The sequence below is a fragment of the Pelophylax lessonae genome, assembly GCF_965119305.1.
Source record: "Pelophylax lessonae genome assembly, chromosome: 6".
Lineage (NCBI taxonomy): Eukaryota > Metazoa > Chordata > Amphibia > Anura > Ranidae > Pelophylax > Pelophylax lessonae.
Window position 1 is genome coordinate 222558867 of NC_138773.1, and position 27944 is coordinate 222586810.

Genomic DNA, 27944 nt, shown 5'->3' on the forward strand with positions numbered 1-27944 from the left:
AAACACAGAATTGTTGACATTGTTGCAGATTTATTAAAAAAGAAAAACTGAAATATCACATGGTCCTAAGTATTCAGACCCTTTGCTGTGACACTCATATATTTAACTCAGGTGCTTTCCATTTCTTCTGATCATCCTTGCTGTGTTTGATTATACTGATTGGACTTGATTAGGAAAGCCACACACCTGTCTATATAAGACCTTCCAGATCACAATGCATGTCAGAGCAAATTAGAATCATGAGGTCAAAGGAACTGCCTGAAGAGCTCAGAGACAGAATTGTGGCAAGGCACAGATCTGGCCAAGGTTACAAAAAGATTTCTGCTGCACTTAAGGTTCCTAAGAGCACAGTGGCCTCCATAATCCTCAAATGGAAGACGTTTGGGACGACCAGAACCCTTCCTAGAGCTGGCTGTCCGGTCAAACTGAGCTATCGGGGGAGAAGAGCCTTGGTGAGAGAGGTAAAGAAGAACCCAAAGATCACTGTGGCTGAGCTCCAGAGATGCAGTCAGGAGATGGGAGAAAGTTGTAGAAAGTCAACCATCACTGCAGCCCTCCACCAGTTGGGGCTTTATGGCAGAGTGGCCCGACGGAAGCCTCTCCTCAGTGTAAGACACATGAAAGCCCGCATGGAGTTTGCTAAAAAACACCTGAAGGACTCCAAGATGGTGAGAAATAAGATTCTCTGGTCTGATGAGACCAAAATAGAACTTTTTGGCCTTAATTCTAAGCGGTATGTGTGGAGAAAACCAGGCACTGCTCATCACCTGTCCAATACAGTCCTAACAGTGAAGCATGGTGGTGGCGGCAGCATGCTGTGGGGGTGTTTTTCAGCTGCAGGGACAGGACGACTGGTTGCAATCGAGGGAAAGATGAATGCGGCCAAGTACAGGGATATCCTGGACAAAAACCTTCTCCAGAGTGCTCTGGACCTCAGACTGGGCCGAAGGTTTACCTTCCAACAAGACAATGACCCTAAGCACACAGCTAAAATAACGAAGGAGTGGCTTCACAACAACTCCGTGACTGTTCTTGAATGGCCCAGCCAGAGCCCTGACTTAAACCCAATTGAGCATCTCTGGAGAGACCTAAAAATGGCTGTCCACCAACGTTTACCATCCAACCTGACAGAACTGGAGAGGATCTGCAAGGAGGAATGGCAGAGGATCCCCAAATCCAGGTGTGAAAGACTTGTTGCATCTTTCCCAAAAAGATTCCTGGCTGTATTAGATCAAAAGGGGGCTTCTACTAAATACTGAGCAAAGGGTCTGAATACTTAGGACCATGTGATATTTCAGTTTTTCTTTTTTAATAAATCTGCAACAATGTCAACAATTCTGTGTTTTTCTGTCAGTATAGGGTGCTATGTGTACATTCATGAGGAAGAAGAATGAATCTAAATGATTTTAGCAAATGGCTGCAATATAAAAAAGAGTGAAAAATTAAAGGGGATCTGAATACTTTCCGTACCCACTGTATATTTAGGTTTCAAAGCGTCATGCTTGCAGACAATGTAGCCACCTACCTGAACTGTTGTAGTTAGAGCATATTTCTACCTTCAGAAGTGCAGCAAGCTTGGCAAGATTAGTCTTTTGAGAGGCTGACAGGCCGCTTGCCAAAAGGACAACAGCTTCTTCTCTACATTGGCGTCTGTTCAGCTGTAAAGCACACAATCCAAAGAGACACCATTAAAAATTAACTTGCATTTCATTTGGTACCACACCGCTTTAAATCATAAATATTCTATATTTGACATAGTTCTCCCTACCATTTAAATCAAGAATACGAATGTTCTGTTTCCATTTATTTACTGTACAGATTTTTCCAGTCTGTAGAAAAACAGGCTGTAAAATTCATAATGTGTTCCATTCAGGTGTACTACATTCATATTTAGGACCTGCATAAATATCAACTTAGTGTATATACATGATAATACATTATACCAATGCAGTTAAATATGTGCAGACATATCCCATCATCTAATTGAGGTAAAGACAGAGCGGAGAGCTCTAGTTTGGTGGTGGACTCCATCAGCCCTATAAAAGCCTAGCGGGTGATACAAAGCACCGAGGTCTATGCAAACCAGGGCAGGCCCTACCATGGGTTCTGCTGGGTCCATTGAACCTAGGCAGAACTTTGAGAGGGGCAGAAAATTGACTTCCAAGATTTTTTTCTAGCAGTTTTGTATGTTTGCGGAGCGCTATGGGAGGCATTTCCTCAGCTCATACTGCCAACCATAGTACAAACTGATAAGTATGAGGAGGCAGAGCGTCTCCTCTGGGGAACGTCCCTCACATCATCCTAAGTGTGCGCAATGACGTCAGACATCAGCGCACTCCCATCTCACACAGGGCAGGCTGGATCTTCTAGGGCCTTGGGTGCGGCAGACACAGGGGTGACAGACAGTGGGTGTTTGGTGGAGTTATGGAAGAAGATAACAGTATAAATAATATTTTCAAGATTTTATATATAATGGAGGTGGTGGCCTTTTGGTGGGCCTGATTTGTTTTTGGAGGGGGGGGGGGGGCAGCATTTCATTCTTGGACCCAGGCAGCACAATGTCTTGGGCCAGCCATGATGCAAACTAATTTTTAAAGTTGGAAAAATCTTCTAAGATTTGTATTAGGCTGATCAACCCTTTTTTAAGTAAAAGTTCTTCCTAAAAGTAGACACCAGAAAATGCCTAGTATTATCAGTGTTAGCCAGAGAAACCTCCCTTAAACAGGGCCAGGCTGAACAAAGGCATTGATTTCAGTCTACGATGTGACTAGCCCTGCCACTTCCTGGACGCGAATTCCCTCTACTGTCATTCAACTGACAAATGACAGAACTTTAGTAGGCATTAGATGCTCAAATATTTCAAAATTCAAATATAGATTTGATTTAAGTTTTCTTTTTCTGTTTATGCACTTCTTAGATTAATTGAAAAAAAAAAAACAAAAAAAAAAATCCATTGTTTCTTGAAAGCATCCTCCCTTTACAGCAATTTTCCCTAAGTGCCTAAAACTTTTACTAGCACTGTACCTGTTGATCCTACCAGAAATCTAGTGAGCTCCAAACTTCCCGTTTGAACTGAACAGCAATTTTTTTAACTTGCAGCTTGGGGAATATGCATGTGATGCAGAGACGTACTGAATACCCAGACATAGCTAACAGAGGGTAAAGTTATTGGTTTTCTTGTAAATTTGATAATTGTTCTCCCCTTTTCCTTCAGAGTCTTAACCCAGTGTAAACTCTTTATCAAAGTTTACACAGGGATACATTTCTTTTTCCTATTCACATGACCATGTTCAGGCCGGAGCACTGTATCCTAGGAGTAGGCCACATGCTTCTCTATACCTGGAGGGAATGCAAATTGAAGGATGATTCCAACAGAGCAGTGGGAAAAAAAGGCAAGGAACTGTGTACAGCTTAACCCATTCCTGCCGCCACCTCTTGACCCTTTAACCACTTGCCGACTGCCGCACGTCTATATACTGTGGCAGTCAGCCGCTTCTGGGCAAAGTGACGTATGGGTACGTCACTCACCTACGAGCCTGCAGGGGGCGCGCTCCCGCTCGTTCACGACATCCCCGATGTCCGCCGGCCACTCGCGATCTCCCGCAGGAGAGGGAGAAAGACAGACGGATGATGTAAACACAGCCGTCTGTCATTCTCCCTTAGATCATGATCGAGGCTATGCGATCCTGCTATGTAGGATCGTATGTCTCTGTGATGATCTAACAAGCCATGCCCCTTGACAGTTAGAATCACGCCCCTAGGGACACGCTTAACCCCTTGACCACCAATAAAGTTAATCCCTTCCCTGCCAGTGTAATTTTTACAGCAACAGTGCATATGTATAGCACTGATTACTGTTGTAATGTCACTGGTACCCCCAAAAGTATCAAAAATGTCAGTCAGGGGTCTGATCTGTCCGCCGCAATGTCGCAGTCCCACAAAAAAGAAAAAAAAAAGAAATAAATAAAAATCGCATATCGCCGCCATTACGAGTTACAAAAAGAAAACAATAAAAATGACATAAATCTTTCCCGTAGTTAGTAAACGCAATAACTTTTGCGCAAACCAATCAAAATATGCTTATTGCGATTTTTTTTTACCAAAAATATGTAGCAGAAAACAAATTGGCCCAAAATGTTAAAAAATTTTGATTTTTACTTTTTTTTTGAGAATTTCATATAAAAAAATTTGAAAAATATTGTTATTTTTTTCAAAATTGTCGTTTTTTTTTTGTTTATAGCGCAAAGAGTAAAAAAATCGCATAGGTGATCAAATACACCAAAAGAAAGCTCTGTTTGTTGTTAAAAAAAGGACATAAATTTAATTTGGGTACAGTGTCGCACGACCGCGCAATTATCCGTTACAGTCAAGCAGTGCCGAATCACAAAATAGGGCCTGGTCTTTGAGCAGCCAAATCCTCCGGGGCTTAAGTGGTTAAGAGCTTCTAAATGCAGAGAAGCGGAGGTGGGCATTTGGGTTATTATGAGTGATTGGCTGTCACAGCAGTCATAGGATCAGAATGCTCCCAACCACAAGTATGCATTGGGAGCTTTCCGGTCCCTGCCAGTAACTGTGCTGGGAGTGCACAGGGGGCGCGCTCTCAGCAAAGAAAAGTAATTACATAGGGCAGCATATATGCCGCCTCTTAGCGTTAAAGCCCATCCGCCGAGGGCCCACATAGATCATCTGCAGGAAGAGGTTAAAGCCCAGTACACACATACCGAAAGTCGTACAACTGACTTTCTGAATATTTGTACTGATGTCTGTTCAACAGAAGCCAGTATAACCATTGGCTTCTGTCAAGCAGTCTTTCTGGAAAGCCAACATTCGATTAGTGCTAGTGCAGGGAGTCTCCCTGTCTTAAATCAATAGCACAGCAGGAGATATCTCCGCATCACACATCGTTTTGTTGATGCGTGGTTGATCTGTCAGGTTTTTCGGGGAGGCAGGGTAGTGTAGTCAGGCAATTAAGTGAATCCTTTGCTTTGCCCCACATGGAGAAAGCACAGATGCCCTTTAGGCACACAGTATTTGCTATCCTGCAAAAGCAAGGCATATACATTAAGTTCTAATAAAGGTTTAAACACATTTTGTTTAAATAGGAAAAAAATTACCAACCTAGCCCCCATAGAAGAGAAGCGATAGCAAAAGTCTCCCACAACTGCAGATTTTGTTACTTACGCCAGAGCATGGCAGCTTCACAAGTGGCTCCTTGTTTTTCTGTGCTTGCAGCAAAGCCAACTTTATCTCCTCTGTTTCTGCATAGTCTACAGGCCGCAGACCGAATATATTACTGGTAAAACAAGCACAGATGGGTTTTAAGTAAATACAATATGTGACTGGATTCTTAACTAGATACATTAGCGGGAATCAAGTTTTATTTCCCGTGTCTTGTTTCTCTGCAAGTTGGACTCTCAACACATGCACAAAAACATAAGCCTTGGAATTACAGGCAAGACAGATGGACTGCGGGCTGACAGGCTGCTGAATCAAACAAGATATATAAAAACACAGAAGCCAAAGTCTATCTCCTCTGACACAAATGTCTTCTGTTTGCTAGTGATATGGCATAAATGCAACAGCCTGCAGGCTTCATGTTTATGGTACCTATCCCATACAAACAAGTCATGTGTAATTCTTTTTTTTTTTTTTGCAATTGCATTTCTATTGGAAATTTTTTATCAAATTACAATCCACATTGGTCCAAAGTATAAAACAATTGTTAATCCAGGTATTGCTGTGACAGGCATAACATAACTTACAACAAGGAATCAGATGTATTTACCTTTTGTGGAATGGGATGGGAAACCACATAAAGGAGTATATAAATAGCTGCAATTACAGCAGCCTGATATAAAAGAAGAAAATTGGATTTTTGACTTACCGTAAAATCCATTTCTCTGATGTTCATTGATGGACACAGCTTCTGTCATTCTTGACCATTGGGTTATGCTGCCCCCTACAGGAGTAGAACATTAGAGGGGGAAAAACTTCTGGCTACACCCATGGGCAGTTCCAGGGGGGCATACTCCCTCTCTCTGCTATAGCCACTCAGTTTTGTTACAAGCAGTTTCAGGAGAATCATAACTCCACAGAGGGGTGGGTGCTGTGTCCATCAATGAACATCAGATAAATGGATTTTACGGTAAGTCAAAAATCAAATTTTCTCTTTCGTTCATTGACACAGCTCCTGCCATTCTTGACCATTGGGATGTCCCAAAGCAGTGGGAAACAGCAAAAAATTCACAAGGCTAAACAGTAGCCAACAAGGCAACAGGGCTCAACCAAAACAACTGGAGCCCATTTGAGACCCTCAGAGGATCAGGTCCTCTTAACCGCCTGCAAAACCTTGCGGTCAAAAGGAAGCATCCGCAGATGCCAATACATCCACCTAATAAAACTTTGTAAAAGTGTGCACCGACGGCCAGGTTGCCGCCTTGCAACCTGCGTCACTGAAGCTTGATGACGGAAGGCCCAGGAGGCACTAAGTGCCCTAGTAGAGTGCCCCTTGACAGGGAAAGGGGGAACCTGACCCCTGATGGAATAGGCCTGAACCACTGCCTGTGTAATCCATCTGGAAATGGTCACAGAGGAAGCGGAAAACCCTTTGCGAGATCCATCTGTGAGCACAAATAGTGAGTCTGACTTCCTGAAAGACTCCGTAGCTGCCAGGTACACCCTAATTGCCCGGACCACATTCAAGGCATGCAAGGCAATTTCCTTTGGATGTTTCGGCCTGGGACAAAGAGAAGGCAACACAATGTCCTCATTCAAATGAAAGTCAGAGACCACCTTAGGAAGGAATGACGGACAGGGGCGAAGCACCATCTTATCCTTGTGAATCACCAGATAAGGTGAATGACAGGATAACGCCGCTAGTTCCGACACTCTGCGTGCAGAGGTGATAGCTACCAAAAAAGTTACTTTCTGGGACAGCGTAAGTAGGGGAATCTCCCAAATATTTTCAAAGGGAGGCTTCTGGAGAGCTGAAAGCACCAAATTAAGATCCCAAGGCGGCAACGGAGCCCACACTGGAGGAACCAAATGTCGGACACGCTTAAGAAAGGTACGCACAAAGGAGTGTGTGGCCAAAAGTTGTTGGAAAAAGACCGCCAAGGCCGATACCTGGCCCTTGAAGAAAGATTAAGATCCAAGCCGAGAAGGAGCGGGGATGGACCCCAAGAGACTCAAACCACGCAATGTACATCTTCCACGTACGATAGTAGATCTTCCTAGAGGTAGATTTCCTAGCTTTTAACAACATAGGAATAACACAAAGCCAGCGACTGTAAAGCAGGATGGAAGATCGGTCCTTGGGACAACAGATCCTCCCTGAGAGGAAGCTTCCAAGGAACATCGGCGACCAGCCGCACTAGATCGGTGTACCAGGCCTGGCAAGGCCAGTCAAGTGCCACTAAGATGACCAGAATCTCTTCTGCCTCAATCCTGCGTAGAAGCTTGAGAGGAGGCAAGTCAAAGATTAGATGATACTGACCCCACGGGGCCACCAGCATGTCTGTGGCGTCTGCCAGATCCCTTGACCGAGCCACAAACCTCTTCACCTTTCTGTTGAGCCGAGACGCCAACAGATCCACCTCGGGGGGTGCCCCACCGTAGACAAAGCTGCTGAAACACCTCCGAAATAAGGGATCACTCCCCTTGGTCCAATGCCTGCCGACTGAGGTAATCCACCTGCCAATTTTCCACCCCGACAATGTGCATGGTGGAGAGGGCTGGAACAAACTGTTCTGCCCACCTTAGAATGCCGGTTACCTCCAGAGCCATCAGGACACTTCTTGTGCCCCCTTGGTGATTGACATAAGCCACGGCCGTGGCATTGTCCGACGCACTGCCCAATACAAAGGAGAAAGGATTTTCCTAGCCGAAGCGCCGGAGAGCGAAGCCACCATATCAGAGACTCCTTTGTTCCCAGACTCAGCCGGATCGGATTGTCTAGAGACTGCAGAGCCTTGTCCCATTTGGTCAGTATCTTCCTTTGCAGGGACCTCGTATGGAACTGTGCAAACTGAACATGCAAGTCCGGAGGGATGACCATTTGTTGGACAGCAGGAGGCGAATTTCAGCCTGCAACTTCTGGTGTTTGTCCAGAGGAAGGAGCACTCTGGCTACGGCCAAGTCCAGAGTCAGAACCAAATAGTCCAGCTTTGTGTACTGCACCAGGGAGGACTTCTGAAAATTCAGAATCCAGCCAAACTCCCTCAGAGTATGTATTGTGATCTCCAGGTTCTCCACCAAAGCAGAGGGAGACTCCGCTCACAGAAGGAGATCGTCACAGTAGCCCAGTACTGCGATCCCTCGTTGGCGTAGCAAGGCTAGCACCGGAACCAACAGTTTTGTGAAGACCCGAGGAGACCAATGGGTAAAGCCACAAACTGACAATGCTCCTCTACCACAGCAAAACTGAGAAAACTCTGGTGACTGGCACATATTGGAATGAGAAGATAGGCATCTTTCATATCTATAGAGGCAAGGAAATCCCCCTGACGCAGAAATGCCACCACCGTTCGAATGGACTCCATTCTGAGCCCGCACAAAGCAGTTTTGCGCCTTGAGGTCAAGGATTGGACGCACTTTAACTTCCTTCATAGGCACCGTGAACAGGTTTGAGTAAAAACCCTGAAAACATTCCGAAGTCGCAACCGGGACAAACACCCCTAGAAGGAGCAGGTCTTGTACAGACCCTGTAACCGGTCTGGGGACAGGCGCAGGTTGGAAGGAAAAAACCTTGCTGGGGGACAAGAGTGAAACTCCATCTTGTAGCCGGACCAAATTACTTAGTGGACCCAATTGTTTTGCACCAGGGAAGTCCACGGGTCTGGAAACCAGCGAATACGTTCCTCCACCCCTGAGACGGGTAAGGAGCGCACGTTCATCCAGAAGGAGCCTTGTCCATGGGTCTGGAGATGCCCGCTCTCAACTTGCCATACTAGGTTTATTTGGATCCGCCAGAGGCAACCCTGAAAGGCTTCGTGCCTTTGTCAGTCGACCCTTAGGGACGAAAAAAACTTCTTATGGGCTGAGAAGGAAGGACCACATCGTACGACGAGGTTCCTTACCCTTAGTAGCCTGTGGAAGAAAAGTACTCTTTCCCCCCCTGTGAGACCTTTATTGATGTCATCCAGGGTAGCTTTAAACAGGCGATCTCCTTGGAAAGAAAGATCAGTCAAGGCCTTTTTAGAAGTCTGGTACCAGCATTTGAGCCAAAAGACACGCTGAAGGACCACCACCAAAACAGAGGCGAGCCATCAGAGGAGCTTCATTCAAAGAGGCAACACAGATAAACTGAAGCCCCTGGACTACCTGGCCTGCCAGCTCAACAAAGGCAGGAGGGAACTGCTCTGCCTCCAGGTCATGGCGTAAGAGCTTAGCCCACTCGGTCAGAGTTTGTGACACTAGGGCAATGGTAAATACCGGCCTCATTGCCGAACCAGCCAAGGAATACATAATGCGGGCCACAGCCTCTGCCTTCCGGTCAGCTGGATCCTTTGAAGGCCAGGGACTTTGTTTAATTTGGAAACCGGAAGGTCCACCACCGGTGGCACAGTGAACTTCTTAAGGAGGGGCGCTTTCATTTCCTCACTATCAGCGGATTCCAGGCGCGTGATCGCAGACCCAGCAGGGTGACCCACGTCCCCGGCGGCCGAATCAGATTCAGGCTCTGATGAGACAGATGAAGCAGGGGGAGGCGGAGCGCTTTTTGCTAACCTGTCACCTGCAAGCCGCCTTCACCCTGGACACAAAGGACGTCTGGACCGACGTCAATGCATGGATGAATGGTTGGGACCCGGAGGGCTCCGCAGCCTCGGAGGGGGAATTAGGTGGGGAAACATGCTTCAAAGACTCCATGAGTCACCAGGGGGACTCCACAAAATAAATGTAACACACTACTAAGGGACAACCTCCACCACGCTGGCAGCACCACCTGGTCGCCAGCATAAGGCACAGAGCGATCCTCAGGAGAGAGGAAGAGGGCCTCACCAGACTCACCACCCGCCGACACAGGCACCTGCAACCACCAGAAGAATCTACACGTGTGGCGATCAGGAAGCAAAATGATCCAGGAGTCAGCACCAGGGGATAAGAAGGGGCTCTGACCACAGAAAACGCCGCCAACGGGGCTCCACTGTCATGGTCACTACTATTTGCATTGGTAAACCACAAGAAAATGGCCGCCAGACTACACAACACAAACATAGCCGCTGTGTATAGAAACACACAGGCTACAACAAAATGGCGGCACCATGAGGCAGGGACCCAGAATAGGGGGACCAGGCCTCAGAACAGATCCAGGCAGGACGGGGGGCCCTGGCAGGAGCTCCCACCAGGTACAACCCCCCTGCGCTCAATCAATTGCCCGGTCGCCGGCGGCGCACTCCCCCCTGGCCCCCATTGCCATTAGCGCCCTGCCCCCACCCCAAGAAAGTGGCCAGATCACCCAAAAAAATACATCCCAACATTAGAGGAGGGAGGGGGCAGGATGAGGGAGGTGCATGTGGGAAGGAGGGGAACCCTGGGGTCTGACTGTCCCAAGGAGGTCCCCACATCTACTCACAAACCCTCCAGGGGTAAAGGGGGGACAGCTACTCACTATACCAGGAACAGGGTAGGCAACGCTCCAGACAGATCCTCCTCTCCATCTAAATGGGGGGCTGTCAGCCTGGAGGAACGCTGCAACTCAGGTCAAGGCCAGGTAGTATGTGACCTCACGAGACGTTTAACTTGCAGGGACAGCCCCCGTTCAGAGCGGCTATGTCGCGGCTGACCTAGCGTGGAGCTGAGGTCTGCGTGTGCTCGCTGGCCAGACTGGGGTGACCACTGGATCTAGAGTATCCAGCTTGTTGCCCAGCCTGGCAGTTGATTGTAGATCTCACCGGAAAAAAAACAGGAGTAAAAAATGTTCTATCTAAAAATGTTGCCAGGACCAACGATCCCAGCAAGGAACTAGGTCCTTACGCCTGACTAGGCAGAAAAAAACTGGGCAAATAAAAGGAAAAGAAAAGGAGGTGCAAACACCTAGTGCATTACCCGTGGTACTGTTAAAATAATTTAATAAAATGCTGAATGCATACTCACAAACATGAAGAATTAAAATCGTATTCCAAATTCCCGTCACCCATGTGTTGGACCATGTCCTGGAAATTGCGACAGCTAACGCGTTTCAGGAGTCAAGCCCCCTTCCTCAGGCAGCTCTGAGGAAGGGGGCTTGACTCCTGAAACACGTTAGCGGTCGCAATTTCCAGGACATGGTCCAACACATGGGTGACGGGAATTTGCAATACGATTTTAATTCTTCATGTTTGTGAGTATGCATTCAGCATTTTATTAAATTATTTTAACAGTACCACGGGTAATGCACTAGGTGTTTGCGCCTCCTTTTCCTTTCTTTTATGCATCCGTTTGGAGTTCCCTGCCTGAGGAGAGCAGCACGCCAGTCTTCCCCTTCGGAGTGAGCGCTTGGATGATATATTTGTTTGGAGAAAAAAACTGGGTGGCTATAGCAGGGAGATGGAGTATACTCCCTGGGACTGCCCATGGGTGTAGCCAGAAGTTTTTCCTGCCTAGTGTCCTACTCTTGTCAGGGGCAGCATAACCCAATAGTCAAGAATAACAGGAGCTGTGTCCATCAATGAATGAAAGGAAAACTAAAGCTGTGAAATCATACAAAATTATAAAGTTATATGACAAATATTCACCACTAAACCCTGTTCATAATACCCATCTTCCATGGTACCATTTAGTTCAACTATATCTATTCTAAGAGAGGCCCAGGGCTCCTATTGTTTGTAAAAGTGGGTTGAAATGCCATCTCTGTAGGCCATAATTGGACCGTGTTTGTAGGCTTCATCTATCTGTTTAGTTACCTCACTAACAAGTCATGTGCAATTCTGACATTTCCATTTTTCAGTGCATTTCTCTGCCAAGATTAACCATAGTATTAGCAAAATAAACTATAATGAAATGCAAATATAAAAAATAAACTAGTTTTATATGCTGGATAAACTAAAAAAAAAAAAAAGTTATTAAAATGAATGTGTGTTTAATTTACCTACTGATGTGATTACAGGTCAGAAAAGCAGACAGAAAAGGGTTGCTCACATGTTACATATTAAGTCCTTAAAATATTGATTAGAAGGCCATTAGTGCTGGGTGGTGCAGCTCTAGGCTGAGTGTAGGGCCCTGTTGGGACCCCTAAGATTAAGCTGGTGGGCAGGTCGAAATATGACTGGGCATTGCCCTAGGAGCAGCATAACTGAGGCTTTCACATGTATGCACCCACACTAGGATTGGCTATGGTGAGCGTCAATCTGATGCCTAAAATCTTGACCATTACTCTATCAAATTCATATATAATATCAAAAGTTCAAAAAACCAAACTTTTTTTTTTTTGCTTTTGATAGAGAAGAGAAGATTTAAAACCCGACAGGTTTATTTTTTCTGTCTGTGTCCAATTGGAGCAATTTCCTTTACTTCTTGACCAATAGACACAATGTAAAGTGGGGAAAAATTCTCTCCTAGGTGAGGGAAATCCTCTCTTATACAGTCGCCCACTGAAGAAGTTCAATGAGTGGACGACACACGTATAGGAGGGAGGGGCCAAGCCCGTGATGCCACACAGCCACTGAGATCTGTGCGGAGTGGTGAGCAGACAAATGTGAATGTGATTACAAGCGGTTTTGATTTTACACTTTGGTCGCAGAACAGTAAGAGGAGCTTGCAGAGCCAGATGCCAGGAGAGGAGACCGTAGCAAGAGATTGCAGGAGTGTCTACATACAAAGCGGATCGATCTCATCTGTGAGGTAAGCAGGTTTTCCAGCCGGTGGTGGTGTGCACTTTTTGGTGTCACCAAGTGATTAAAAAACACTGCAGTGGATCACTCTTTATATTGCACTTTTTTTTTTTTTTAACCACTTTACGACCGCTCACAGTAATATTACTGCGGCAAAGTGGCTCGTTATCGTCTGACGACGTAGTACTACGTCGTCAGACACTCCCCCTTCTGGGCGGCGCTTGCGCGCCGCCGGAGGCTCGCTCCCGCTGTTTTCATTCACAGCGGGAGTTGGGCCAGGGGAGGAGCAGCGGGGATCGCCGCTGCTCTTACCCGATCGTCGGGGATCGAGTCTGGATCTCCATAGTGACAGGGAGTGACAGATCGGACAGTTCAGCATAGCTGGACATCCGATCTGTCCATGACTCACTCAGTCACCTCCCCCCCTACACGTCAGTAAGCACCAGGCATACATTAACCCCTCCCTCTCCAATAAAATTAACCCCTTCCCTGCCAGTGTCATTTTTACAGTAACAGTGCATATATATAGCACTGATTACTGCAGTAATGTCACTGGTACCCCCAAAAGTGTCAAAAATGTCAGTCAAGGGTCCGATCTGTCCGCCGCAATGTCGCAGTCCCGCAAAAAAAAAAAAAAACGCAGATCGCCGCCATTACGCGTTAAAAAAAAAAAACACCAAAAATGACAGAAATCTTTCCCTTTGTTAGTAAACGCAATAACTTTTGCGCAAACCAATCAAAATGCGCTTATTGCAATTTTTTTTACCAAACATAGGTAGCAGAAAACAAATTGGCCAAAAATTTAAAAAAAAAAATGGTTTTTACATCTTTTTTGGGGGGAATTTCATATAAAAAAATGTTAAAAATATTGTTATTTTTTCAAAATAAACGCTCTTTTTTTGTTTATAGCGCAAAAAGTAAAAATCGCACAGGTGATCAAATACCACCAAAAGAAAGCTCTGTTTGTGGGAAAAAAAGGACGTAAATTTAGTTTGGGTACGGCATCGCACAACCGCGCAATTGTCAGTTGAATTCGCACAGCGCCGAATCGCAAAAAGTGGCTTGGACGGAAGACAGCAAAATCCTCCGGTGGTAAAGTGGTTAAACATGGACTTTGCTTTTTGGGGGGTAGTTTTATGTATTGTTGAATTAAAAGGATTTTGATTGAAGACACACATATTTTTATTATTTATTATATTTTTATTCTATTACTTTTATGGTAATTTTTGGTTGTGCTGCACTGTAAGAAAATTTATAAACTATTTTCTCTAGCGCTCATTGACAGACGTAGTCCTCGGTGATACACCACCTTCGGGTTATGTTGCCTCCACAGGAGCAGGACTAGACAGGAAATTAAAAAGCTCTGGCCACACCCTAGGGGCAGTCCCAGAGGGTATATCCTCTCTCTCTCTGCCTCAGCAAATCAGTTATTTTCTGTCTAGTTAGGAGTAAGGACCTAGATACCTTGCTGGGATCTTAGGTCCTGGCAAGAATTTTTTCTTAAAGGATTTTTTAGACAGCTTTTTTTCTCCAGTGTTCCTGTGAGATCTTCAAGCAAGAAAGCTGAACTGGGCGACGGGCTGGATGTTGAGATCCGGTGGTCACCCCAGTTCAGCCTACGAGCGCGTGCAGGCCATAGCTCCGTGCTGGGTCGGCCGCGACAAAGTCCCATTAAAGGACTGTCCACGCGAGTTAAACGTCTCGCTGAAACGCCAAAGACCATGAGTCACGGCGTCCGTATCGGTCGACAGCCCTCCCGCCCCGGTGGAGAGGGGTACTGTCAGGAGTTGGTGCCCGCCTGGTTCCGGTATGGTGAGTAGTATGTTCCCCCTTTTCCCCTGACGGGTCTTGTGGTGAACGCGGGCCCCTCTCTGTATGGTAAGATAGAGTCCCTCTCTATCCTATAACATGACACAGATCCTCCTACTTTGAGTGTGATTTTATGTGCAAAAAGCCAGGAGGCTTGGTTTGGGAGCTAACAATCTAATTGTATACATGTTAAAAAGATGTAATCTGTGGCATTCTGGGAATCTTACGGTGTTAAGAATAAGCTACCTACCAGTCAGAAGCCACGGACATGTAGACTGCCTTCCTAATCAGATCTCCAGCTATTAGCAGGCCTCCCGAATGGCCATGCGGTCCGCCAGGGCCGGTACCGCCAACCACGCCATATCCCCATGCAGAGAGAGTGTTGTGTGCCCTGCAGCACACCGCTATTCAGTACAGGCCGCCGCTATTTTTTTTGCTGGATCGCACGAGCCGCCATTTTGGCGTAGCCTCGTGTCTCCAGCATGGGGGCGGCCATGTTTGAGGTGATCCAAACACCTCGTGGAGCTTGGGGGAGGCGCCGGAAGGCGTGCAGAGGGGCGGAGCCGCCTCCTTTCTTCCTGGGCAGCCAGCCAAAAGACTTCCTGTTTGTCAAGACAGCGCTGTAACCTGTTGCAGTTAAACTCTGAGCATCAAGTGGTGAGCCTGGGGGTCTATCTCTCTCTCTCTCTCGATCGATAGGGATCCCTAGCAGGTAACACTAAGGGGCTTTTGTGGCGCTGGGGGTCTGAAAAAAAAAAAAAAAAAAAAAAGTTTTTTATTTTTGAATTATATTATCCAGGAAGTGACTGGAATTATCATGGACCCTGCCACACATATTCCCCCACCTGTTTCCCTCGAGGGGGCCACGGGACCCGCCGGTGCACAGAGTATAGAGTCATTTACAGCAATTTTGGAGTCTATGGTGGCTCGGGTGGAGGCGGCCTGTCAGGGACGGGGGTCAAGGAAGCGACCCCCGCCTACCCCTATACTATCTGACACCTCTGACTCTGATTCAGAGATGGTCACTGCAGTTGCAGGTTCCTCTGCAAGGGCTGTTATCCCAGGTAAAGCCCCCTCAGACAGTGAGGAGGACGCTTCTTCTCCTGCTATAATTCAGGAAGAAGCATTGGTGGACGCACTAGTTGTGGCAGTGCAGGAAACCTTAAAACTTGAGGCTTTACCGGCAGAGGCAACTGAAACAGAGATTCCCTTTGGTACTAATAAGCCCATCAAAACGGTGAAGGTTTTTCCTGTACCTAAATGTTTCGGTAATCAGATTAAAGGAGAATGGGAGCATTCTAAACGTACCTTTACTATTTCCAAGCGTATTGCTAGACGCTATCCGTTTGAGGAATCCATCATTAAGAAATGGACGGTACCACCAGTGGTGGATCCACCTATTTCCAGGCTGAATAAAGCCACGGTTATTCCAGTGGAGGACACTTCGTCCTTTAAGGATCCGGTGGATCGAAAGATGGAAGCAGAGTCCCGCACCATCTTCTCTCTGATAGGGTCAGCATTTAGACCAGTAATTGTTATTGGTCTAGTTTCCCAGACACTTACGGAATGGGCGAAAATGGTACGCCAAGATCTTAGGGGAAAAGATATTCCCCAGGAGACATCTGATTTGATGGAACAGATTATACAAGGGCTACAGTTTATCTGTGACGCAGCCTTGGACACTACTCCCTTATTAGGGCATGCATCTAAGTCAGCGGTGATCCTCAGACGTGTGCTGTGGTTAAAATGCTGGTCAGCTGACCTAGGTTCCAAAAAGACCTTGACTAATCTCCCTTTTCAGGGGAATCGTCTATTTGGGGCCAACCTAGATGAAATCATTAAGGATGCCACTGGGGGCAAGAGCACTTTTTTGCCACAGGCTGCTAAAGCTAAGGGACCTCGCAACAAGCGAGGACCTTTCTTTACCGCCCATAAAGGGCGCCCGGCTGGTACTAGCGGGAAAGGCAAGACTCCTCCAGGAGGGTTCAAGAAGGGCTGGTCGGACAAGCAAAGGACCAACCCAGCCAAACCCGAAGCAAAGGAGTACACAGCCTGAAGGTGCGCCCCCACCCGGTTTCAGGGTGGGGGGACGTTTTCACCGGTATTCAGGACATTAGATCGAGCATCAACCACTACTACCGGTGCGATTCTTCCCTTCCAACATTTAAGTACTACAGGAAGCGGTAGTTACCGTTCCCTGAATAGATCTTTTCCTTTACCTTTTCCTAAGATTAGTCCCGATACCTCACAGGAATCGGATCTGGTTGACCAGATAGGCCAAGTAGCCTCTAGTCGGGTGACTTCGGTCCCTGAGGTTCAACCAGAAAAGATCACCTTTCCTGATAACTATCAGGTATCTGATAAATGTGTGGGAACAGAAAACGACCAGACTTTCTCGAATGGTCGGGGCCAGATACCTCTAGGGACGCCTGGTTCAGATTCTATCAGCGCCAGTGGTCCTAGAAATTCTAGGCTGGCCTCCTCAAGCCGGCCTGGCCGACTTGGACATGTTAGTCGTAGACGTTCCGTGGGAACTTCGTCTCAGGGAGTGTCTGTGGTCTCAAGGACCAATTTACCATCATGCTTTACAGTCGCTGGGTTTAATGGCCTGGCCATTGAGACCCAAGTACTGAAGGACAGAGGTTTGTCTACTTCAGTCATTCCTACCCTTATTAAAGCAAGGAAAGCGACTTCCAGCAAAGTCTATTATCACACATGGAAGACTTATATTGCGTGGTGCGAATCTTTAGGATTTCCTCCACGTACCTATTCGGTGACTCGAATATTGGCCTTTTTGCAACAAGGGGTTGAGCAGAAGCTAGCCTTGAGCACCATCAAGGGTCAAGTTTCAGCATTAGCAATCTTCTTTCAGAAGCCTTTAGCTACCAAATCCTTGGTGCGGAATTTCATCCAGGGGGTGCGGCACCTGGCTCCTCCAGTCCGCGCGCCCTTACCGCCCTGGGATCTTAATTTGGTTTTGTCGGTTCTACAGAAACCTCCCTTTGAAAACATCAGGGAGATTCCCTTGCTTACTTTATCCCAGAAGGTGGCCTTCTTGGTGGCTATTACTTCTGCTCGCAGGGTGTCAGAACTGGCTGCATTATCATGCCAGTCCCCATACCTAGTGATTCATAGGGATAAGGTAGTACTTCATCCTAAGCCATCTTTTCTTCCTAAGGTGGTTTCAGATTTTCATCTGAATGAAGATATTGTACTACCTTCCTTGTGTCCTCAGCCCAAGCATCATCGGGAACATGCGTTGCATTCCTTAGATGTGGTTCGGGCAATCAGGGTATACCTGAAAGCTACGGAATCTTTCCGTAAGACGGATTCACTTTTTGTGATCACGGATGGCCCCAGAAAGGGTTTGCCTGCATCTGCCGCGACCATTGCCAAATGGATTAGACAAACGGTGGTACAGGCTTATTCTATTAAGGGTCAGAGTCCTCCGTTCCCTGTTAGGGCGCACTCCACTCGAGCGCTCAGTACTTCCTGGGCCTTTCGCCATCAGGCGTCAGTGGTCCAGGTATGTAAGGCGGCCACCTGGTCGTCGGTACATACCTTTACAAAATTCTATAAAATTGATGTGACGGCATCGGCGGATGCCTCATTTGGCCGCAAGGTTTTGCAGGCCGCAATTTGAGGAGACCGGTGGTCTACCTCGAGGGTTTTTTTCTGTTTGAAAAAAAAAAAAAAAAAATGTTTTTCTCTTTTTTTGTTGAGTCTCATCATTAAGGATGAGCATTGTAAACTTCTAGTTGGCACCGGTTGGGCCTTCTAGATTGGGATTTGATTTCATTTTCCCACCCCTCAGTTGTGATACTGCTCTGGGACGTCCCGAAGGTGGTGTATCACCGAGGACTACGTCTGTCAATGAGCGCTAGAGAAAAATGGATTTTTGTAAAATCTTACCGTAAAATCCTTTTCTCTTAGCTCATTGACAGACGTAGTCCCCGCCCCTCTGTTTTTTTTTGAGTTGGGTTAAAATCTCTAAAGACTGCTTTTTCACATAACTGATTTGCTGAGGCAGAGAGAGAGAGGATATACCCTCTGGGACTGCCCCTAGGGTGTGGCCAGAGCTTTTTAATTTCCTGTCTAGTCCTGCTCCTGTGGAGGCAACATAACCCGAAGGTGGTGTATCACCGAGGACTACGTCTGTCAATGAGCTAAGAGAAAAGGATTTTACGGTAAGATTTTACAAAAATCCATTTTTTTCAGTTCAATCAATTGCAAAACCCCTCTTTTATGTGTGGTCCAGACATTGCTGTCTCATTAGAAGTATTAGGCCCCATGCACACTGGACGTTTTTGGAGCTGCTGTTAGCAGCGTCAGACGTTTTTTTTTTTGCAGTTGCAGAATGCCCATCCATGTTATTCTATGGCCTGATGCACACATAGAGCTTTTAGGAGCTCCAAGTCGCATAGGCGTTTAATAGCTGCAAAAAAAAACAAAAAAAAAAAACAGGACCAGTGTATTTTGGAGCTGCAGCGTCAAGCTGTAAAAACGTCTGATGCTGCTAAAGGCTGAATAACGTTGCTTAATGTACGTTAAGCCACGTTATACATTTTTTTTTCTTCCATTCAAAATCAATGGTTCCCTATGGGTGCCTATTGATTTGAATGGAAGGCGCACCGCAAGTCGGAACAGGATGATCCGACTTGCGGTGCGACTTGCGCTGTGAGAATCTTGAGGGGGAACTCCATATCAAAATGGGAATAAAAACTGCTTGGGGGTCCACCCCAGGTTCCAAACGAGGCACTTCGGGTCTGGTATGGAATTTGAGGGTAGCCCCATGCCGAAAAAACAGCATGGGTTCCCCCCCAAAATCCATACCAAACCCTTATCCGAGCATGCAGCCCGGTAGGGCAGGAAGGGGGTGGGGACGAGTCAGTGGCCCCACCCCCCTGGACCATACCAGGCCACATGCCCTCAACATGGGGGGGGGTGTTGGTGCTTTGGGACAGGGGGAGCTCTGCACCCCCACCCCAAAGCCCCTTGCCCCATGTTGATGAGGACAAGGGCCTCATCCCCACAACCCTGGCCGTTGGTTGTGGGGGTCTGCGGGCAGGTGGCTTCTCGGTATCTGGAAGCCCCCTTTAACAAGGGGGTCCCCAAGATCCCGGACCCCATCCCTATGTGAATGGGTATGGGGTACACTGTACCCCTACCCATTTACCCCATAAAAGGCAGTGCATATAAATAACGACAGGAGACGTTTTGGAAAGTTTATTAAAAATCTTCATCTGGTCTTCTCCGCTCTGATCTTCTCCCCCTCCGCTCTTCTGGTCTTCTGCTCTTTTGCTGTCTGCTCTTCTGCTCTTTTGCCCTCAGCTCTTCTTCCTCCGGTACTCCTCAGACGATGTCTCCGGTGATTTTGCCGGTCTCCGGTCTCTGCAGCTTGTTATATAGCCATTGTGGGCGTGGTCGCCAGATGACGTCATCAGGAGACCCCAGCCCCTCATGTCACAGATGACGTCATCTGTGACATGAGGGGGCGGGGTCTCCTGATGAAGTCATCGGGCGGCCACGCCCACAATGGCTATATAACAAGCTGCAGAGACCGGAGACCGGCATAATCAACGGAGACATCGTCTGAGGAGGACCGGAGGAAGAAGAAGAGCCAAGGGCAAAAGAGCAGAAGAGCGGACAGCAAAAGAGCAGAAGACCAGAAGAGCGGAGGGAGAGAAGAGTGGAGGGAGAGAAGACCAGAGCGGAGAAGACCGGATGAAGATTTTTAATAAACCTTCCAAAACATCTCCTGTCCTTATTTACATGCACTGCCTTTTATGGGGTGAATGGGTAGGGGTACAGTGTACCCCATACCCATTCACATAGGGAGGGGGTCCGGGATCTGGGGGGCCCCCCTTGTTAAAGGGGGCTTCCAGATACCGAGAAGCCCCCTGCCTGCAGACCCCCACAACCTCCGGCCAGGGTTGTGGGGAAGAGGCCCTTGTCCTCATCAACATGGGGGCAAGGTGCTTTGGGGTGGGGGGTGCAGAGCTCCCCCTGCCCCAAAGCACCAATACCCCCCCATGTTAAGGGCATGTGGCCTGGTATTGTCCAGGGGGGGTGGGACCGCTCGCTCGTCCCCACCCCCTTCCTGCCCTACCAGGCTGCATGCTCGGATAACGGTTTGGTATGGATTTTGGAGGGGGACCCCACGCTGTTTTTTCGACATGGGGCTACCCTCAAATTCCATACTAGACCCGAAGGGACTGGTTTGGAACCTGGGGGGGGACCCCCACGCAGTTTTTATTCCCATTTTGGCATGGAGTTCCCCCTCAAGATTCTCACAGCGCAAGTCGCACCGCAAGTCGGATCATCTTGATCCGACTTGCAATGCGCCCTCCATTCAAATCAATAGGCTCCCATAGGGAACCATTGATTTTGAATGGAGGCAGAAAAAACGCTTGACGTGGCCAAACATGCAATAACGCCAATGGAAAAAGCTACTGAAAGCACGTTTTTACAGCTGCTTTTTCCCGGTGTCAGAACTAGCTTTGCAGCACGTTTTTTCTAACGCCCCGTGTGCATGAGGGCTTAAAGTGGAAGTAAAGTCCACTTTTTAACTTTTACCTACAGGAAAACCTATAAGTCGGCCTGTGTGCTATCGAAACCGGTCGGGACTATAGGAGTGCAATCACACTGCCATGTTAAATTCTGGGACCGGATGAGACGCATTGAGATGTGGAAGCGCCACCCCACATTCCCAGCATTTGTTTGATCCAATGCCTATTTATTCCTGTTGAAATGTAAGTGTATCTACCTTAAAATTGCCTGTACGTACTTCACCATATTGGCCATTCCTTTACTTTATACTGCTGAGGAACGTGGGGCTGGCTAAGGATTCTGAAGTAAAGCAGCATACTGGCAATTGTAAGGTGGATCCTCCAGGAGGGCTCAAATCTACTCTGGAATTATTGGCTTCTGATGATGATCATTCTGCCTACTCTGACCCCCTATAACTAAGGGGTCGATGCTTTCTGGTAAGCCTTTTCACACACTGGGTGTCCATGTGGTGAAGGGACTGAAGATCTGTTTATGTGTGGAAGAATCCCTTAGAGACTGCACTGAAGCTTGTTGGTGCAAGGGACTTTATATGTGATTTCTTCACTTATTGCTGTTGCACTTTATATTTATTCACTGTGCATGGGACTTTATATGTGATTTTTCACTCATTGTTGTTGCACTTTATATTTATCAATTGGTATTAGTAATTTTATTCATAATTTATATATTCATTATTATCTGCCAAAAGGTTCATTATATTACACTTAGTGCACTTTAGATGAGCGCGGCTCTGTACACCTTTATAGGTGTATTTATACCAAACCTATAAGAAGTCTTACCTGTAGGTATAGTGAACATCTCCTAAACTTCCACTGTGTAAGAGACATTCATACGGGCCACAGCCGGTGACCTCACCGGCGCATGCGCCTGAGAGTGACATCATCGTGGCTCCAGCCATTCATACAGCCAGAGTCCGTGAACCCTGAAGAAAGACCAGGTGAAGATGGAAGGGACAGTGCTGCACTGGTGGCCTCCGTGCGCAGATAAGTCTATCATAATGTGCTAGTATGAAGTGCATATTGGTATATTAAAACCTAAACCTGCTGAGGCCTGATTTTTTTTTTTTTTTGAAATATTGGCGGTTTACTACCGCTTTAAAATTAGTCCTGACTGAAATGCTCAACTCTGACCTAACCGAAAACCTCTGTCAACTGAGCCGATACAACGTTTTCAATCACTGTAACTGTACAGGCTTGGGTATGAAAGTTGTTCCATTATCCAGTATTATCTAATTTGAGTCAGACTCTTCAGTTTGAAAGTCAAGTTATCTAAAATCTGGTAACTGCTGCTCTCACAACTTGCAAGAACTTACCCACAGTCTGCCAACTTCTTAAAAAGCATCCTATTTTTGAAGAAATAATGTGCTGTAGGTAAAAGGAAAGTAAAAACAACGGAATGACTGTTATTTGATTCTGCTATGCACCCCTAGATGCCAGAAGTTAGAATATAAGGCAGCTGACAGGATAGCAACTGTCAGCTCTCTGACCAACTTTCAACTTGAAGAGTTAGCCTAAGAATATTTAAGTAAAGCTTAAGTAGGTGAGCAAATACAAGTCTGCACTGTTAAAAAAAAAAAAATATCTGAAATTCTATATCCACATGATCATGATTGGCTCTCTGAAGTATTGCTTCAGCAACTCTCAACTGCACAATTTCAACAGTTTTGATAAGCTATGCTGTAGACAAAAGAAACCAGGCACCGAAACTTGTGCTCATATCATTTACTGTCAACCAGTTTTCATGTGTCTTCTCTAATGAAACACATCTTATAACTCAAGGCAAAATGTGTTTGCTTCTTGTTACTGAATTTACTGTATGTGTGTGTGTGTGTATATATATATATATGTATAGTATTTATTTATCACAAGGCTTATAGCCGGATAATATATTTAAGCGGATATAGATTCAACAGCGGTCGAAAGTGTTAAACCACACTGGAGAATCAGAACTTCTAGATCAGCCGTTTTGTGGGATACCCCGATTAATTTTGTTCTAATAGAAGCCCCCAGTTCTCCTGCATTAATAATGTACTGGGAGCTGGCACATTACAAATGCTCTAGATTAACGGATAATTGGTTTAGCCTCACCACGGCATCCTGGGAGTTCCGGCCCATTAAATGCTGTCACGCTGCTCTGTTTTGGCATGCATCAAAGGGGCAGATATTTGGACCTTTATAAAGTCAGCTCTTTCCTTAGGTACAGAATTGGCTCAGTGACTAAAGCAGTGTCAGTAAGTGCTGATCCAATAAATGTAACAAACTCTCATATAAACAAATCCTTTTCTTAAAAAAAAAAAAAAAATATATATATATATATATATATATATATATATATATATATATATATATATTTATATTTAAAAGAGCATAGTACTAAACAGATACTTTGTTGCAATTTAACCCAAAACAAGCAAATATTACGATAAATGTATTTATCTGACTGCTCAAAATATCACAGGCGCAAAACATGTCAAGTTATCTACAGTGAGTCTAAGGCCCCTTTCACACGGGCTTTCCAATTAGCAACGCCTGTCAGTTTTTCAGGCGGACCTGATCGGATGCTCCATGCACCCCTATAGAGCGGCTAATGTCAGCGGTGACATGTCCGCTGACAACCGCTGCTATATGATCCGATCCTGTCTGTGAAATCCGGAGGGATGAAAACCCTATTTTCCATCCGCATGTAGGATCGGATAGAAACAGACAGTCCATTTTCATCCGATCTCCAATAGAGGAGAGGGTGGATCTGACAGATCTGTTTCTGCAAAGTCTGCTGAGCAGAAAGCCCACATGAAAGCACCCTAATTGGTATTGTGGTGATGCGTATTAAAGTGGATCATTATATACATGATTGTATATGCTTATCATTAAAGTGAAGTTCCACCAAAAATGGAAGCTCAGCTTATCTTCTTCCCCCACCAACCCCCCCCCCCCCCCCAGGTGCCACATTTGGCACATTTCAGAGGGGCACATTGGCACATTTTCACACTGTTCACTGCGTTAGCATGTTTTGCTGTGCACTGCATGAACCACTTCTGGACCGGAAAGTTTTACTCCCTTAACCACTTCCATACAGAGCAGTTAGACCCCCTTCCTGCCCAGACCAATTTTCAGCTTTCAGCACTCTCACACTTTGAATAACAATTGCTCAGTCATGCTACACTGTAACCAAACAAAATTTTTATCATTTTTTCACACAAATAGAGCTTTCTTTTGGTGGTATTTGATCATAACTGGGTTTTTTTTTTTTTTCGGGATATGAGCAAAAAAAAAAAAAAGAGCAAAAATTTTGAAAAAAAAACCAATTTTTTTAGTTTCTATTATAAAACTTTGCAAAAAAATTAATTTTTCTTCATACATTTGGGCCAAAATTTATACTTCTACATATCTCTGGTAAAATTAACACAAATTAGTGTATATTATTTAGTCTGTGTGAAAGTTATTGAGTCTAGAAGCTATGGTACCAATTACTGAAAATTGATCACACCAGATGTACTGATGGCCTATCTCCTTTCTTGAGGCCCTGAAATGTCAGGACAGTACAAATACCCCCCAAATGACCCCTTTTTGTAAAGTAGACAGTCCAATGTATTTAGTAAGAGGCATGGTACGTTTTTGAAGTTACAATTTTTCCCACAATTCTTGGGAAAAAGAAGAAAAAAAATGTTTTTTTCTTTTTTTTTCCCACAAAGTTGTCAATTTATAAGCTATTTCGAACACACAGCATGTACACAGCAAAAATGACACCCCAAAATACATTCTGCTACTCCTTCTGAGTATGGTGATACCACAGCCTGGCCACAAAAACAGACTCCACATCCAAGTAGCCCCTTCAGGCGTTCTAGGAGCATAAATACACATAAAACTTTCTTACTACCTATCACACTTTTGAAGGCCCTATAGCACCAATACAATGGAAAAGTCCACAAAATGACCCCATTTTGGAAAGCAAACACTCCAACGTATATTCTATGAGGCATTATGGGTCGTTTGAACATGTCATTTTTTTCCACAAGTTTTTGGAAAATGTGGGAAAAAAATGAAAACTTTTTTTTTTACACAAAGTTGTCAATTTATAGGATATTCCTAACACGTAGCATGTACACAGCAAAAATGACACCCCAAAATACATTCTGCCACTCCTCCTGAGTATGGCAATACCACATGTGTGAGACTTTTTCACAGCCTATTACAACATTCCTTGTAATAGAAATAGGCACGACAGGACCTCTTTTTTGTGAGATCTGGGGTCAAAAAGTCCTCAGATCTTACAAGTACACTAAAAGATAGAAGAAAAAAAATAAATAAAAAAATAATAATAAAATAAAATTAAAAAAAAAAAAAGAGGCCTTTAAACCAGTTGCTAGGCAATGACGTTTGCCGTAGCTCCGTTCCTCCAAGACCATAGAGTCGAGTGAGGGCAAGCTTGCCCTCACTTGACATCCTGTCTGTGAGGATCCGGGACCGGATTGTTTTCCCTGCTGCCGGCGGGTCCGGTAAGCGTGGTAAAGGACAGGAACGCGGCGGGAGGGGGGGCACCTCTTCCGCCATCCCGGAAGGGTATCCCGCGGCGAATCCGCCGCTGGCACCACCCTTATCGGAAAGCCAACCGTCCACCGTTTAAAAAAATACCAGGGTTGTGGCAGCTATCTGCTGCCATAACACGGGTATTTAGGTTTAAATGGAGGACGTATATAAACCTTTTTGGACTTAGACATGGTGGCTGTATGAAGGGTTACAGATACTCAGGTACTTTGCTGGGCAGGTGACAGGTACTATGGTACTGATGAGCAGGTGGCAGGTACTCGAGTACTCCGATAGGCAGGTGACAGGTACTCAGGTACTCTGATGGGCAGGTGACAGGCAGGTGATGGGTACTGATGAGTAGTACTGATACTGATAGGTGATACTGATACTGTACTGATGGGTACTGATGATCAGTACTGATACTGATAGTTGATAGGTAATGATGGGTACTGATAAGTACTGATGAGTAGTGATGGGTACTGATGAGCAGGCGGCAAGTACTCGGTTACTTCAGGCGTCAGGTACTCTGATGAGTAGATGGAAGGTACTCGGGTACTCTGATGGGTAGGTGACAGGTGCTCGGATACTCTGATGGGTAGGTGACAGGTACTCAAGTACTCTGATGGATAGGTGACAGGTACTCGGGTTCTCCAATGACGGGTACTCGGGTACTCCAATGATGGGTACTCCGGTGACATGTACTCAAAGTACCCGAGTAGCTGTCATCAGAGTACCCGAGTAGCTGTCATCAGAGTACCCGAGTACCCGTCATCAGAGTACCCGAGTACCCGTCATCAGAGTACCCGAGTACCCGTCATCAGAGTACCCGAGTACCCTTCATCAGAGTACCCGAGTACCCTTCATCAGAGTACCCGTCATCATAGTACCCGAGTACCCATCATCAGAATACCCGAATACCTGTCACATGCCCATCAGAGTACCCGAGTACCTGTCACCAGCCCATCAGAGTACCCGAGTACCTGTCATCAGAGTACCTGATGGGCTGGTGACAGGTACTTTGTTAGGGGGGATGGGTGCGCTGATAGTGTGTTGAAGCTGCTCCCGATATTCAGTGCTTGGTGAATATGTAAATTAGATAAAGTGTATTGGGGTGCGCTAAACAACAATAAATCCAAACATATGAATAAAAAATTATAACATATGACAGAACATAAATATGCGATAATGTTCGTGAATATTCAATAAGTGCATAAACACAAAAGTTCATAAGTGTCCATAAATGGGTGATGATATTGAATGCAAATAGGTGAAAAACTTAAACTTGATTCCACATCCAAAGTGTATCCACCACCAAGTGAAATTCCTCCTTACCGAACGGAAAAAGGGTAAGGTGCAAATATTAAACTCATGTGCTGAACAAAATTCAATTTCCATAGTGAACAGGCAATCACCTCGTGCAAAAACACCTGGGTTGGCCTCTTACCAGATGGCAATCAGTATGCGCTTGTATCTGCAAAGACACTGACTCCCCTTCTCTTAAAAATCCAAAAATCTTAATAGTCTTTCACAACAGCCACGCTGACGGTTTCAGCTCCACCATATAACAAAAGGAACAGAGGACTGATAGTGTATTACCCTTATAGATTTATTTAAAACAAGCGGTATTGCACTTACAATTAGGATGTCTTGAAATCAGCATAAGAAATAATAGTGCCAGAAATTCCTGAAGAGGCTTGCGTCCGGCTGCAGCACGGACCGCAAGTATCTGTGTGACGTGTACGCCTCCTAATCTGACCGGTTTCTTCCGATTGGACTTCGACTGAGACAGGAGTACTTTGATAGGTTAGTGACAGGTGCTCTTTATTGGGGGGGGGGGGGGCAATCAGTGTGTTTGGGGGTGCACTGTAATTGGTAACTAGCTGTTACCACAATCTCCTCCTCACACAGGATCAGTGTGTGAGGAGGAGAACACGGTGACAGCTAGTTACCGTGTTCTCTGTTGACATTTGTGACCGGCTGTGATTGGACACAGCCGGTCACGTGGTAAAAAGCCAATTTCATTGGCTCTTTACCTAGATCGGGGATGGGCTCTGTCCGAGGGATGCGCGCATTAAGGAGGGAGCGAGCGGCTCGCGCTGGAGCCGCTCATGTGATCGGCTGTGATTGACACAGCCGATCACGTGGTAAACAGCCAATTTCATTGGCTGTTTACCTTGATCAGGGTTGGGCTCAGTCCGAGCCTCACCCCCGATCGCCGCGTTGCGCGCCC

At 46.0% G+C, this 27944-nt stretch overlaps 1 protein-coding gene across 1 annotated transcript in view; it reads right to left on the reverse strand.

Moving 5' to 3' along the window:
- Positions 1-27944, reverse strand: part of BARD1 (BRCA1 associated RING domain 1) — a 141784-nt gene that overhangs the window by 12550 nt on the left and 101290 nt on the right. Inside the window, exons 7-8 of the mRNA XM_082260583.1 lie at positions 5182-5293; positions 1526-1658 (exon numbers count right to left, since the gene is read on the reverse strand). Coding sequence (XP_082116709.1) covers positions 1526-1658; positions 5182-5293 — 245 coding nt within the window. The remainder of the gene's footprint in view (positions 1-1525; positions 1659-5181; positions 5294-27944) is intronic.